The sequence below is a fragment of the Diadema setosum genome, chromosome 5, assembly GCF_964275005.1.
Source record: "Diadema setosum chromosome 5, eeDiaSeto1, whole genome shotgun sequence".
Lineage (NCBI taxonomy): Eukaryota > Metazoa > Echinodermata > Echinoidea > Diadematoida > Diadematidae > Diadema > Diadema setosum.
The window spans coordinates 8,471,163-8,485,837 of record NC_092689.1 but is presented as its reverse complement, the minus strand read 5'-3'; the positions used below and the strand labels follow the sequence as shown (position 1 = coordinate 8,485,837).

At 39.4% G+C, this 14,675-nt stretch overlaps 1 protein-coding gene across 1 annotated transcript in view; it reads left to right on the top strand.

Moving 5' to 3' along the window:
- LOC140228477 (uncharacterized) overlaps nt 1–14,467 on the top strand; it is a 36,738-nt gene extending 22,271 nt beyond the window's left edge. The window contains exon 2 of the mRNA XM_072308691.1: nt 12,935–14,467. Within this exon, the coding sequence (XP_072164792.1) occupies nt 12,935–14,467 (1,533 nt within the window). The remainder of the gene's footprint in view (nt 1–12,934) is intronic.
- The last annotated feature ends 208 nt before the right edge of the window (nt 14,468–14,675 follow it).

The window sequence follows — 14,675 nt, the reverse complement described above, 5'->3', positions numbered from 1 at the left end:
TTAGTTTTGGCTTGTTACATTATTCGATCATCAATTCATTCAAGTATACGTCTTGAAGGGACTTGCATATTACTTTGATTGGCAACCAGCGATCATTACATTTTGGATATAGGTTAGACACGTTTACATTTCTATCCAATGATACATGTCTTCGCGGAATCATCAAGGAGAGATACGAAGCATGATAGCGGATATATACACATACCCTCTCTCTCTTCATTCCTCCGAGTGTTTCGTGTACCTTGTAGCAAGGAAACTTCCTATAAATTGACCCGAATAATCTTGAAGACGTCATGCATGCATGGATGTGTGGGCGTTAGTGTGCAGTTTACCCAGTCGACGATAAGTATAACACTAACGCTCCCTGAGATGAAATGTGCTTCTTCGACCATTTTATTTACACGTTACCATGGTGAAAACACACAAATATCATACTTAGGGACAGCATCATATATTTTGAGCCAACCATGCCAACAGAGGCTACACAAAATGGACTAAAGTCAACGGACCAGCACCAACTTTTGTACACACTGATAGTGGTCGTTATGACCATAATTACGCGTTGATCAAGGAGCGGACCGTTTTAGCATCCAATGTCATTGTTTGTACGTGCCCTCATTCCACTGAACAAAGTGTTATAAATAAGTTAGGCATTAATCCAATGAAATCTACACATGCGCTGTTTGGCAGTTCAATCGGTGAAAACACAAGATACCGCAAAAATGGTTTGGAGTGTGTGAAGTTTCCTGTTAATATGAGTATGTTGTACGCACAGGTTCAAAAAGACTGCACGACGCCTTGAATTTCTGTTTGCTAATCTCTCATACAAACTTTCCTATTTGATTTATAATGTGAAAAAGCGCACATTTGGAAATGACAAAAGCCAAGATTTTAAGGAGAAATCGGGTTGTCAAAGAAACAAAAAACAGTTCGAGAACACTTCTTGAAAAAAAAAAACGCGTAAAGAAAAATAATCGACAATTTGAATAACCGTTATCATGGCATGCTTTTAAGGCTGTCTTATAGGTGAGAACTCTTAGTCTTACCAGGGATGTAGTCGGTCTGAGAATTTCATGGTTGAGTAATATTGTACAACGAGGATTCTGTCGTATTACTTAATGCCCTTTTATTATTCTTTTTAGCGCTACCAACATGAAAGGACTTTCATTGCTATGACAAAAAAAAAAGTTTAACACTTGAGGATGAAACAAGGGGTTTGAAGGTTGTGGGTTTTGCTCATCTCGCGGTGTCCCTTTCCCTTGTGTTGGTTTTCTCTGGATGTCATGTTCACAATGGATGTAACACTCTCAGCTGTTAACGCGACAGAAACTGTTGATGCGTGAACTTCGTTACCATGGCAATAATCGAAGAATGCGAATCAAGTCTACTTAACATAGCAACCAACCGTCACATGAACAGATTTAGCGTAACATCGGCGTCATTGGCGTCACAATTGTTGCTACCGAGATGATAATCAGCTTTACGAAACACACTTTGTCAAACAAAACACTAAAATATACATGATCGGTGATCAGGTTTAGAATTCGCCTTCAGTTGTTGTACATATAAATCGATATCGTCGATAAGAATGAACAAAGCCACAACCTCCTGATTTCTAGATTTCCATAGATAAGAATAATGCCTGTATGCCGATGATTTGTATCATGGCTATTCCTCCAATCGTGCACAATACTGAATAATTGGTGCTTATTTCGGTCGATGAAGGGCACTTATACATACAACTCGACGCAAGAATCGTGAATTTGAATAAATAATATGCAGTACCCGCTGCTACAAGAGATCAGAACCATCACTAGCTATCGGGCGTAAGTTCGGTAGTGACTCTCTAGTGGATATGACGCCTGTCTAGCGATCAGGTGGCCGTAGGTTCGAATCCCTGTAACAGAGTATCGTGCCCATGAATTTTATCATGGCTATTACTTCAAACACTAAATACTCGGTGCTTATTTACGTGGTTTAAGGCAATTTGTTAATCAGTCACCAAGTTACAGTAAATTGATGTCGTTCACAGTTTCATGACTGCGATATAACAGCACAGACGGTTAAGGGTGAGTTGTATTTTAGTTTCTCTACGCTCTCTACACTCTGGAGGTAAGGGGAAAACATAATAACGACGCTTTCACATCGCATTCATTTGTTAACTTGTTGTATTTTTAGAGTGTAAAACTATTCAAAATAAATGTGCTGAGGATAAGGAGTTGATGTTTTGTGAGAATTGCAGTAACCAATGCGCTTCAACAAATATAGATATAGTCGATCAAAAATGAAACAACCACTTCAGTGTTTTTAGACTAGTGTCCGTAGCAATCATGTTCAGTTATGATTTTAGTTATGCTAATCGTTTCTCGCTCATTTATGATACGCCAGTAACAGACTAGTGGGCACAGTTTTAAAGTCAAATCACTCCCTTGAGTTTATATGAGGAATCAGCAGAATATGTTTTGGGGATAAATGTTGTTCAAAATAACTCCATGTTCTCTCTTTGCAGAGCATTGGACAGTCATGGTCTATCACATTTGTTGCTGACCATGTTATCAGAACCTGAAAGAAGGCCAGAAACAGAAAAATCATGTTTATACATCTATTTTTATCTCATTGTTACGTTATATCATCATATTCATCATGGATATCCTTATTGGAAGCCAAGAGCTACAACATGTATGTCTCACGTTGAAGGGTTCTGTTCGAACATGCACCAACATACATGTATATACCACATGAAGAAAAGGAAACCACACAAAGCTGAAAACATATATAATGTGACATAACAAAACAAAACATAACATAACATTCAATAACATAACATAGTATAATGTGACAAAACACAAAGGCATACAACGTTTTCTAATAACACAGAACATTATCAGTGATGCATAGAGTTCGAAGATTGCGGTCAAATCTTTAAGTTTTTAGTTCTTAGTACTACTAGTACTTAGTTGCTTAAACTAAGTCATGCATCACTGAAACTGCCCCCCCCCCCACCACCCACGCGTTGTTGTCACCTTCTTATACCACTTGAACCTCTATGATTATGCTCTCATATCTGATAGCAAGTGTGTTTTGACCTACTTGATATTCCGGTCATGAAAATATTATTACATATACCACAAAGCAGGAATATAGTGACCTCCATTCTGATTGTCAAATATTTTTTCGCCGTTGGCCATCATTGATTAAACATACTGGAAATTCGCAATCGCTGTGGTGTAAAAGAAAAATGAGTAAAACCTCTTAATTGTCCCCGCCGAACGAGTTCGAGCAGGGGACTATGAAACGGGCTCCGTGCGTGTGTGTGTCCGTGTGTCCGTCCGTCCGTGTGTGCGTCCGTGTGTGATCAAAATCTTCAATTTGCTACTTCTCTGTCATTTATGAGCCAATTTTGATTCTGTTTGCTTTATATGATAGCACTACATGGGAGCTTTGAAACTTCTACACAGAATTTCAGTCGTGACCTTTGACCTTGACCTTTGACCTATATTGTACATTTTGCTACAAAATGCTACTCCTTCGCCATTTCTAACCCGATTTCGATTCCGTTTGCTTTATGTGATGGCACTAGGTGAGGGCTTCAAAACTTCTACACAGAATTTTGACCTTTGACTTCTTTGACCTTTGACCTTGATTTTTGACCTGTATTGTACATTTTGCTACAAAATGCTACTCCTTCGCCATTTCTTACCCGATTTCGATTCCGTTTGCTTTATGTGATGGCACTAGGTGAGGGCTTCAAAATTTCTACACAGAATTTTGACCTTTGACTTCTTTGACCTTTGACCTTGATTTTTGACCCATATTGTACATTGGCTACAAAATGCTACTCCTTCGCCATTTCTAACCCGATTTCGATTCTGTTTGCTTTATGTGATGGCACTAGGTGAGGGCTTCAAAACTTCTACACAGAATTTTGACCTTTGACTTCTTTGACCTTTGACCTTGATTTTTGACCTGTATTGTACATTTTGCTACAAAATACTACTCCTTCGCCATTTCTAACCTGATTTCGATTCCGTTTGCTTTATGTGATGGCACTAGGTGAGGGCTTCAAAACTTCTACACAGAATTTTGACCTTTGACTTCTTTGACCTTTGACCTTGATTTTTGACCTGTATTGTACATTTTGCTACAAAATGCTACTCCTTCGCCATTTCTTACCCGATTTCGATTCCGTTTGCTTTATGTGATGGCACTAGGTGAGGGCTTCAAAATTTCTACACAGAATTTTGACCTTTGACTTCTTTGACCTTTGACCTTGATTTTTGACCCATATTGTACATTGGCTACAAAATGCTACTCCTTCGCCATTTCTAACCCGATTTCGATTCTGTTTGCTTTATGTGATGGCACTAGGTGAGGGCTTCAAAACTTCTACACAGAATTTTGACCTTTGACTTCTTTGACCTTTGACCTTGATTTTTGACCTGTATTGTACATTTTGCTACAAAATACTACTCCTTCGCCATTTCTAACCTGATTTCGATTCCGTTTGCTTTATGTGATGGCACTAGGTGAGGGCTTCAAAACTTCTACACAGAATTTTGACCTTTGACTTCTTTGACCTTTGACCTTGATTTTTGACCCATATTGTACATTGGCTACAAAATGCTACTCCTTCGCCATTTCTTACCCGATTTCGATTCTGTTTGATTTATGTGATGGCACTAGGTGAGGGCTTCAAAATTTCTACACAGAATTTTGACCTTTGACTTCTTTGACCTTTGACCTTGATTTTTGACCCATATTGTACATTGGCTACAAAATGCTACTCCTTCGCCATTTCTAACCCGATTTCGATTCTGTTTGCTTTATGTGATGGCACTAGGTGAGGGCTTCAAAACTTCTACACAGAATTTTGACCTTTGACTTCTTTGACCTTTGACCTTGATTTTTGACCTGTATTGTACATTTTGCTACAAAATACTACTCCTTCGCCATTTCTAACCTGATTTCGATTCCGTTTGCTTTATGTGATGGCACTAGGTGAGGGCTTCAAAACTTCTACACAGAATTTTGACCTTTGACTTCTTTGACCTTTGACCTTGATTTTTGACCCATATTGTACATTGGCTACAAAATGCTACTCCTTCGCCATTTCTTACCCGATTTCGATTCTGTTTGATTTATGTGATGGCACTAGGTGAGGGCTTCAAAACTTCTACACAGAATTTTGACCTTTGACTTCTTTGACCTTAATTTTTGACCTACATTTTGTTGTACATTTTGCTACAAAATGCTACTCCTTCGCCATTTCTAACCCGATTTCGATTCCGTTTGCTTTATGTGATGGCACTAGGTGAGCGCTTGAAAACTTCTGCACAGAATTTTGACCTTTGACTTCTTTGACCTTTGACCTTGATTTTTTACCTATATTGTACATTTTGCTACAAAATGCTACTTCCGGCGGGGACATATATTACGCACCGCGTAATTTCTACTTTTCCTTGTTATTACAGGCAATAATGTGCATGTAGGTCGAGGGAACGGAAGTTCCTTCAGTGACCATTCACCTGTCGCTCCCCACAATGACGTCATTATTTCACAGCCTGGTAAAGTTTGCTCCTCTCTTTCCCGCTGTCCTCTCTCTCTCCTTCCCTCTCCTTCTCTCTACCCTCTCTCTCTCTCTCTCCATCAATCTATCCATCTATCTATCAATTCATCTATCTATCTATTTATCTATCTATTTATCTATCTCTCTACCAATTTATCTAACCATCTATTCATCAATCCATCCATCTATCTATCTATCTACTTATCTATATATCTATTGATCTCTTCATCTATCCATCTGTTTATATATCTATTTATCTATCAGTATGTTTCTCTCTTCATTCTATCTCCCTCTGGAATCTTTTATCGCGTTCATTTTCTTCTCCATTATGTCTGTCTGTGTAACCTGTGTGCCTCTCTCAGAGTCCATCTTTCCATTTTCTTTTGCTTAGCTGTACAAAACGCACTTGTCTAACAGTCTGTATATTACCTACCCCTCTCAGCCTATCTCTCCCTATCCCTATCCCTCCTTCCTCTTTTTTCCTCCCTCTTTCCTCCCCTCTTCATTGTCGTCAAAACTAATGAGTTTTATCCTTGGGCTTCAAAGAAACATCCGAGAGTTCTCTATACTGTATAATTTTTAGACATCGTGATGTGAATAAGCACAAATGCTCAACACATCCATGTATGAAGCCTGATGAATAACAAGCGGCAAGGGCAACGTGATCCCCATGCATGCTTTATGAGGGATACATGCATGGACGATGGTATAGCCGTGCAGAGAGGCTACTTCCTACAATGCATGTACTTCCTTTCAAAAATCAGCCGTACGTCGGGGCCGTTAATGTTCGTGGATGTGTCGGTGTAACGCGTCCTCCTGATGAACTTATAACGCCTAAGTCACCACGCTCCCTCATTCATACCAAAGGATTATAAAATGTCTGACGTAGGCGTTATCATACTCGCATCGTCGTCGTAACGGCAATCTTCTTCACTTCGATAAGATTGACAATGCTGTTGATGCTGTGTCTATATTCAATATCACAGACCTGTCTTATCTCATGCAACCTCGGTAAATTCAATGTCTTTTTACTGGCGCCCCCACCCTCCGAAAAAAAAAAGTTACAAGCAGATAAAAAAAAAAGATAGTCGAGCTCTTATTTAATTTGCATCCTTGTGTCATCCTTGCATTGTCGCTAGAGAAAATTCAAATTCACCCATCTCATCTGCCCAATCTTACTTTGAAACTCGTGGCGTAGTCTCTGAAACAAAGTTTATGACAACTAGCAAACCAGGAAAAGAAAAGGACAACGATAACATATCTGTCGTCTGGTCTCTATTTTTAAGGGGTTGTCTTGATGGGGCAAAATATTTCATAGGTGTATAGAAACGAGCAATGGGCTGATTTCCCGAGGGATATTATCTATACACATCAAACTTTTGTCAGCGTTCCCCCATGTTCGTCATTAATCGTTCCTGAGAGTGTGGATCCTGATAAGTGTTGCTAATCAATATTCTATGCAAAACCTGGTCCTGGTAATCTGTACTATTGTAAGAGAATGAGATGACCTTCTCCTCATATCTACGGAGCAAAAATCGCTCCTCCCCAGCTGGATTAATGTAATGTCGCTGTACCTATTCACTCTTTAAGGTCACGATGTACATTCATGGTGAGGGCAAATTAAAGATCGTACGCGGTTTGGCGTGCAAAAATGGCAATAGAACAAGTAGAATGGCAACTGTATAGAACTGTTGAGGCGGTATATCAAGAGGATTACGAAAAACCTAATAGGACCCTTGGAGCTGTAAGACTCCGTTTCGCGTAACGTCAAGGGGGAGATTCTTTTCCCAGCTGCATTCCCAATTCCATACTGTGCTTCGTTTCAATTTCAAATGAGAGAAAATAAGGTCTGATGTTGCAGAACTATAGTATCTGATCTCAAAAGTACAGAGCCAAGCATCTAGCTTGTCACATGGATGGAAAAAAATACATTAAGAAACATCAATTATAAAGATAATATATAACTGGAAGAAACTAGTCAACGTTTTCTCTAGTACATCTTGCAACTGAAAAAAAAAATGCTATTGAACATATAAGTTACTGATGCTAGACATAACGATTGACACATTTTGTCATTTACATTCCTCAAATGCCAGTTGACTGTTGTGTGCACCATTTAAGTTTTTGTCTTCTTTTGAAGAAAATATAATCTTGCTACTATTGCTACTATTATGACAGCGAACGATGGGAACATAATATCGACGAATAATAATTGTGTAATATTCGATGTGCTCACCATTACTTTTCATGGTCTTGCTGTTATTTCGTCTCAGGATAATGATACGTGAGATATTTCTCCCACAGAGTATTCACTAATCATATTTTAGAATGCCAAACCAAAAGTAAAACAGTCAGTGAAAGAATGCAATCCTACGATATGAGAGGTTTTTCGGAGGATGATATATATATATAATATATATATATATATATATATATATATATATATATATATATATATATATATATATATATAGGGCTCGACACTAACGGTGGCCCGGTGGCCCGGGGCCACCAAAAATGAAAGTCGGGCCACCAAATTTCAAAAAAGGGCAAATTTTTTTGAAAAGTATGTCAATAAATTCGTAACTTTTTTGCGCCGGAAATTAGCAGTTAAATTTGTTTAAAGGATGGATGAAAAGGACTGAATGAGTGCCCGAGAGTGAGTGTTGTAAGTTTGTTGAAGTGTATTTATGAGTAAATATGTCCAACTTCTAATTCTTACTATCATAAAACTTAAATATTTGACTCATTAAAAAGAAAAAGGACTTTCAATGTTTTTTATTGTTTCTTTTTTCGGGACACCAAATTTTTCTCTCGGGCCACCAAAAATTTGAAATTTAGGATTTTGGTGGCCCCATCGGGCCACCAAACAAAAAAGTTAGTGTCGAGCCATGATATATATATATATATATATATATATATATATATATATATATATATATATATATATATATATATAATATATATACATATATACATATATATATATATATATATATATATATATAGACACAGATAAGATACAAATCTACCTGATTCAAAACGGGTCTCGAGAGCTTACGTTGCCAACATGAGTAATATCTTGGCCTGTTGAGGCTGTATATTGGAAATAATGGCAAGAGAATTAATATCTTTATTGCACTTGTACTGTTTGACGAGTTAATGAAAAGATATGTTCATGATAATGTACTCCATAGTGCACAATCAGCCTGCAAATACTTGTTTTATCAAGGCCTTGGTTTGATGTTCACATAATATGAATAATAAAGTTTGGTGTATTCGAGAATCATGCACTATTTTAAGTTAATTATATCACATATCACTTCTCTTATCACGGAGGATACTGTCGATCATGATTACGATAGTTGATATCGGGTAATCAATCTCATGGTGTCAGACGACATTCTCTCAGTCCTAAATAGTGAGATCACCTTGTGTTCGATCAACCGATAGATTGGGTGCATAGGTGTGGATAGGGTGGTGATCTAACTCCTCTGTAAGTTCACTTCTACTGTTGTAGTCCTAACCGCTGTGGATTAGCATTCAGATCAGAGCGCGCAGACTCACTGCAAAAGCTCGTTGCCACCACGGCTTGGCATTCTTGTAGGAGCTCTTCTGTAATAACTAAATAGGCCTACTAATCGTCGCGTCTTCTCACTGTAAAGGAGGACTCTGATAGGAATGACCCATCGGAACTACTGTTTGTTGATTTTGCACTTGACGTCAGTTTATCGCCAGGCCGTAGAGATTCCAACGGCTTTCGAATGATAAGATGTCGGTGTAAGGTGCACGTCGTAAGAAGTGGTCTAACCCAAGGTAAGCTGCTCAAACTGGCGCCTTTAGGTAGCGCAAAGTGGGCGTACATCATGACTTGTCTTGCCCAGCAACTAATATGGAGATACACAGTTTCGAGCTTATACTCTTTGTCCGCAACTGACAGGGAATATTATTCAAGGTACTCCGTATTCCTTTGTCAGACTTGCTGTCGGAAGTAAGTTTTAAATGTTGAAAGATCACTTCGTTATTGATTGGACGTGACGTGCCACTGGGCGCTGGGACTAGGGAAACTTTTAGATGTGTGCTACTGCGTAAGTATGGAACCTACCGTTATGTTGAAGGCCTGTGGCCCGTTGCATAAAACTTACCGTTGAAATTCAATGGTAACTACCGTCAAAATTAGACATCACAGCCAATCAGCATCAAGGATTATAAGCTTTACCGCTAATTTGAAGACTTACCGCTAGAAAGGAGCGGTAAGTCCAGCGGTAAGGGTTTTATGCAACAGGGCACTGGACTGCATAATCATATGGTTCTGTAATTTGACTCGATTACATGATTGTCATCTCATTATTTTGGCAATAGATATAAAGTCTATTGGTTATTCCCGAAGTGTGTATCAAGCGTCTGAAATAATAAGAGGTTAGTTACATCTACTAATAGCTTGTGGGATCTATTCTTGTTCTTTTCCCTAGTGTATGACAATCTGCTGCTAAAAAGTATAGAATATTGCAAACGAAACCAATATCGTGATTTCCCACTTTGCTTCGTCACCGAGAACAAGAATCTACCGCTACTTTCGCATTTGCGAAAAAAAAAAAACGTTGCTATGTGTTATACATAGGTACATGTATATCTTTTCCGTTTAAATGACGGTACTTGATCAGAATAACTCAAATTTAAATATTATGGTCGTACGCGGAATTGTAAATTGCCACGACATGCATTCGATTGAATCGCAAATGGACCTCCGATCATTTACGTAAACGATCCCAACAGCAACAGGTGTCATGTATATATTGTACCCTTCCGCATTAATACTTGATGAACATGAACCTTGATTATTCATAAATCACATGGTTGTTATTGATACATATGAATTCTTAATCAACGACGTTACGTGATTAATCGTCACCATGGCGTATAAGGCATGCAGGGAAAATGGGATGTTCCCAGAATAATTATTGCTCAGGATAAAAAGACTGAACCGAAATATGTATACATAGGTAGATTCAGCGCGAACGCCGGACCCGGTATACGTGTATTGGAAATCTGGGGTTGAACCCTACATCTAAATATGGAAATAATTTCAGTGGGTTTTTACATTTCTTCCATCAGTAACACTGTTAGTTTAAAGGGATCGTATTGTTTTGGTTGATACCTAATTTCAGTTTCTAACATTTTTGGTGAGATAATGAGAAACCTCTTATGAAATATGAAAGAGCATAATTCCATGAGGAATTCAAAATTTATTTGATGAAAATTGGTTTTGAAATGGCTGAGATATCCAAAACAGAGCGATTCTAATAAAGAGTGGGACCCACCTTTTATTACGATCACTTTGTTTTACTTTGTTTTTTGTTTGTTTGTTTTTTTTTTTTGGATGTTTCAGTTATTCCGAACCTGATTTTCATCAAATAAACTTTGAATTCCTCTTAAAATGGTATGCTCTGTACTATTTCATAAGTGTTTTCTTGGTATCTCGCAAAAAGTTAAAACCCCAATTTTCATCTCCACCAATACTGTACCATCCATTTAAGCTACGATTTTCTTTCTTGTGTGTCAACTTATGGGTGGTTTTTTTTAGGATCACTGTTGATGATTCAATTTTTCCTCTTTGCAATTTCTGCGACGATAAATTTAATTGAAACCGTATAGATATGTTTATGCATTCAACTGCGCATTGCACAAATTTTGAAATCCATTGTGCTATATGCACTCTAACTGCTAACACTAAATTGGCTTGTAATCCATGAGCTGGCATCAATGTATAAATGAATATATATTTTTCCTGCCGTAGCCCAACCACACTATGACCTATGTTTCATTTTGTGGCTCAAAATAGTATAGGGGGTGAAACCGCACCCCAACACTTCCGCGGCCTTTGTGTGTGCTCTTTGGTAATATCATTCTACCCTCTTGTTCTCGCGTAAATGACATTCGCATAGGCTGTACAATAAACATTTAATTGTTTGACATAAATAGTATTTTCTCTTTTACGATCAGTCCTTAACAGTCTGTCGGTATAAATCATAGTGCATTATATGACGCAATAATGCGACATTTATGACACCATATTCCATTGATGGCGCAGAGTGATTAAGGTATAGTAAAGCATTGTATGGTTGTCGGGTTTCAGCAACCACCTGAAAATCCTCCAATGGTCGGTGATGGTTTCCCACTTTCAGCTCTCCAGATTATTTAACACTTTACTTCCGAAAATAGGTGTGCCGTACATGAATTCGGTGGGGTATTAAATGGAGGTATAAATGTTTATGATAATATCTATCTATTTTCAGGAACGCAAAGTACTATTTGTGCCATTATTAGAGTACGATACTTGGGTAGCTGGTATCTACTCTCAGACATGATATCCTTTCTTGAAAACAGGAAACTTTATAGCAAGCAAACAAACCCAAGAGCTGAGTTTGAAATATTTCTGCGAAATGGGACTCATAATCATAATATTCACCACTGTTATGATGGTGCTTACAATGATGCTTTCTGAAGAAAAGTAATGGTGAATATGAGGAGCAGCAGTGGAAGAAAACGAAAAAGAGACAAAAATTACAGAGGAGGAGGAAAGAGCAAAGGAGAAGAATTCTTTCGTTCATAATAATTCAGAGTTGTATATGAAGGAACTGGGTATTTCTTTACCGGTGTCTTTGCGTTTACAATTCATCCATTTTCTTATTGAGTATCTAAAAGCATATTGAATTTATCTGCGGTGTGTCCTTATTTCGGTTGTTTGTTTTCACGCTTGGAAAGTTATAATCGATGGTATTCTACCATCGTTGAATTGTGATAGTTTTTATATCTTTTTGTGTTTTGCAAGTAGTTTCAATTCAGTTCATTTCGATTACTTTATTTCCATCCTACAAAATGGTAATATATTATACAAAGTACACATTTTCCAATTCAATTGTTTTATAAGTTTGTATGAAATACGTTTGATACAATTTGAGTCATAAAATATATTTCAAAATAAGTTTAAGTCTGGTCTCTTCATAGTTTCTTTCAAACTATACTATACTGTACAAACTTGGACTTACCGATATCTAAACTTTTCAAGCTTCAAGATATAGCAGCTATACAGTGCCGATGATGTTCAGATGATAACAGTTTTAATGTTCTTTTTTTTTTTTTTTTTTTTTTTTTTTTACTTGAGTGCTCCCAAGACTCGAATCGCACACATATTTCAATCATAACGTTTCATGACGCTGCTAAAGATGTTACTTGACAACGAGGGATAATACCTGTGACCAACTGCACACGATGTTGTAAAAGACATAACAGTTTCTTTAGGCATGTAAAATTCCAAGAAGGACTAATATCTTTTCCTCCCTGTCTTTACATCGTATTTTCTTGCAGCAACATGACTCGGAGATGTCAGCCTGCTACTTTCTGACCAATCCAAGGGACTCTTCTATAAACATCACAGGATTCCCTATGGGCGGACCTTATCAGACATCTCAACCAACCAGAGGCTCTAACAGAATCTCTTCGGCTATTACGCTGCCGACTTCCAGTCAGCAGCTTCCGGGGGACCGACACGTCCCGGTGCTGACGGTAAAGCGCCGCACTGGTCCGACGACAATCTCTGCACCTTTTACCACCCAAGGAGAAGATCTGCAGGATGTTCCTGCTCAAAATGGCGCCCGCGTTACCAATGGAGGGTCATACCTCGCGTTTGGCAGGCCAGCCCCGCCGGTGGACTGCTTCCAGTCGAGGACGCCAATCGCACAAAGGGTACGAAACTGCAGTAGAGCGATGAGGTCCGGATCGTACCAACGACCGCTTACGGATGTACGGACGGGTTTCATGAGAACGATGTCTAAACCGACCCCAGGAGAACTTGACCTGAAACATCACCAAGAGCAGCAAGCTCTAGACAAACTGAAGGCCGATTTAAGGCGGGAAAAGGCTGCTCTTGAGGATCCCGACAGACTCGACATTAAAGAGATCATCCGATTAGTCGAGGAAAAGCATCCTCCGATCTCTAGCAGGGCGCATCGTCCGAGACCACGCGCAGCCAAGCGGCGCGTGGCTCACGCGTCGCTAGTTGCCGAAGAGAGACGTCCGCACATATCGGAAGACCTTGTGGAAAGAGACGCTAAGACAGCCATCAGTGAGTACAAGCATAGGCTACAGGCCCTCAGTTCGCAGATGCGCTCGAGCAGGGACAGAACAACGACTCGCAGTGCCTGCAATCCCGCGGCAAATGGGGTCGACACTCAGTCGCTCAGATTGGCGCCAAATTACAATGACAGACTAATGAGCATTCAACTGCTAAGCATTCCTGACGGGAGTGGTAAGACGTCTCCACATGGGAGCGTGGATGAACATAGCTCGAGGAGCTTTCCCCTGCAATCGCGACTCTCTCCAAGAAATACTTACACATCGCCCTCAGCGAGCGACGAAGCGTCATCTTTGTCATCTCCGCGTAGATCTCGTCAGCCCCTCTATCCAGACCCTATTTACATTCCGAGCGCAAACGACGATTGTGACGTCACTATCGGAGGCGGCGACGCGCCCTCGCGGGTGCGCTTGAGCATGCGCAGATCAAATAATCAGACCCGCGAGACGTCTCTTCTAAGCGACATGGATCCAATGAACGCATCGAAAGGCACGGCCAGTGCTCCAATTCGAACAGTTACTTTGCGGATGCGCTTTCCAAATCCCACCGTACCCCCTACCAATACTCCTGTCAGCGAGATCGCCTCCGATGACGAGTTGGATTTCGACGATGATGACAGTCTTGCAACGAACTGGTCTTCACGAAGCTGTTTGCGCATGAGCACGAGCGTTCCTAGCTCGCGTCAGAGTGGATCGAGCACGCCCACTAGTCGAGAATCAAGCAAAAAGACGGAAATTTCTGTTGTAATACCGCATGGCGATGTCTGAGAAATGTCAGTGTTATTCTCTACACGATTCTACGCAACAAACTTTAAGACACGGTAGTGCCTGAAAGTGACGAATGTTACCCTTTCCAGTCACGTGGTGCACAAACTGAATTGAAATCTACTGAGAATCAATGTTCTTGTATTTTGTATCTTTTATGGTAATGCAGCAGCTCTCTGGAGTTTGGGCACTCCCGTTTCTCCAAGAAAGG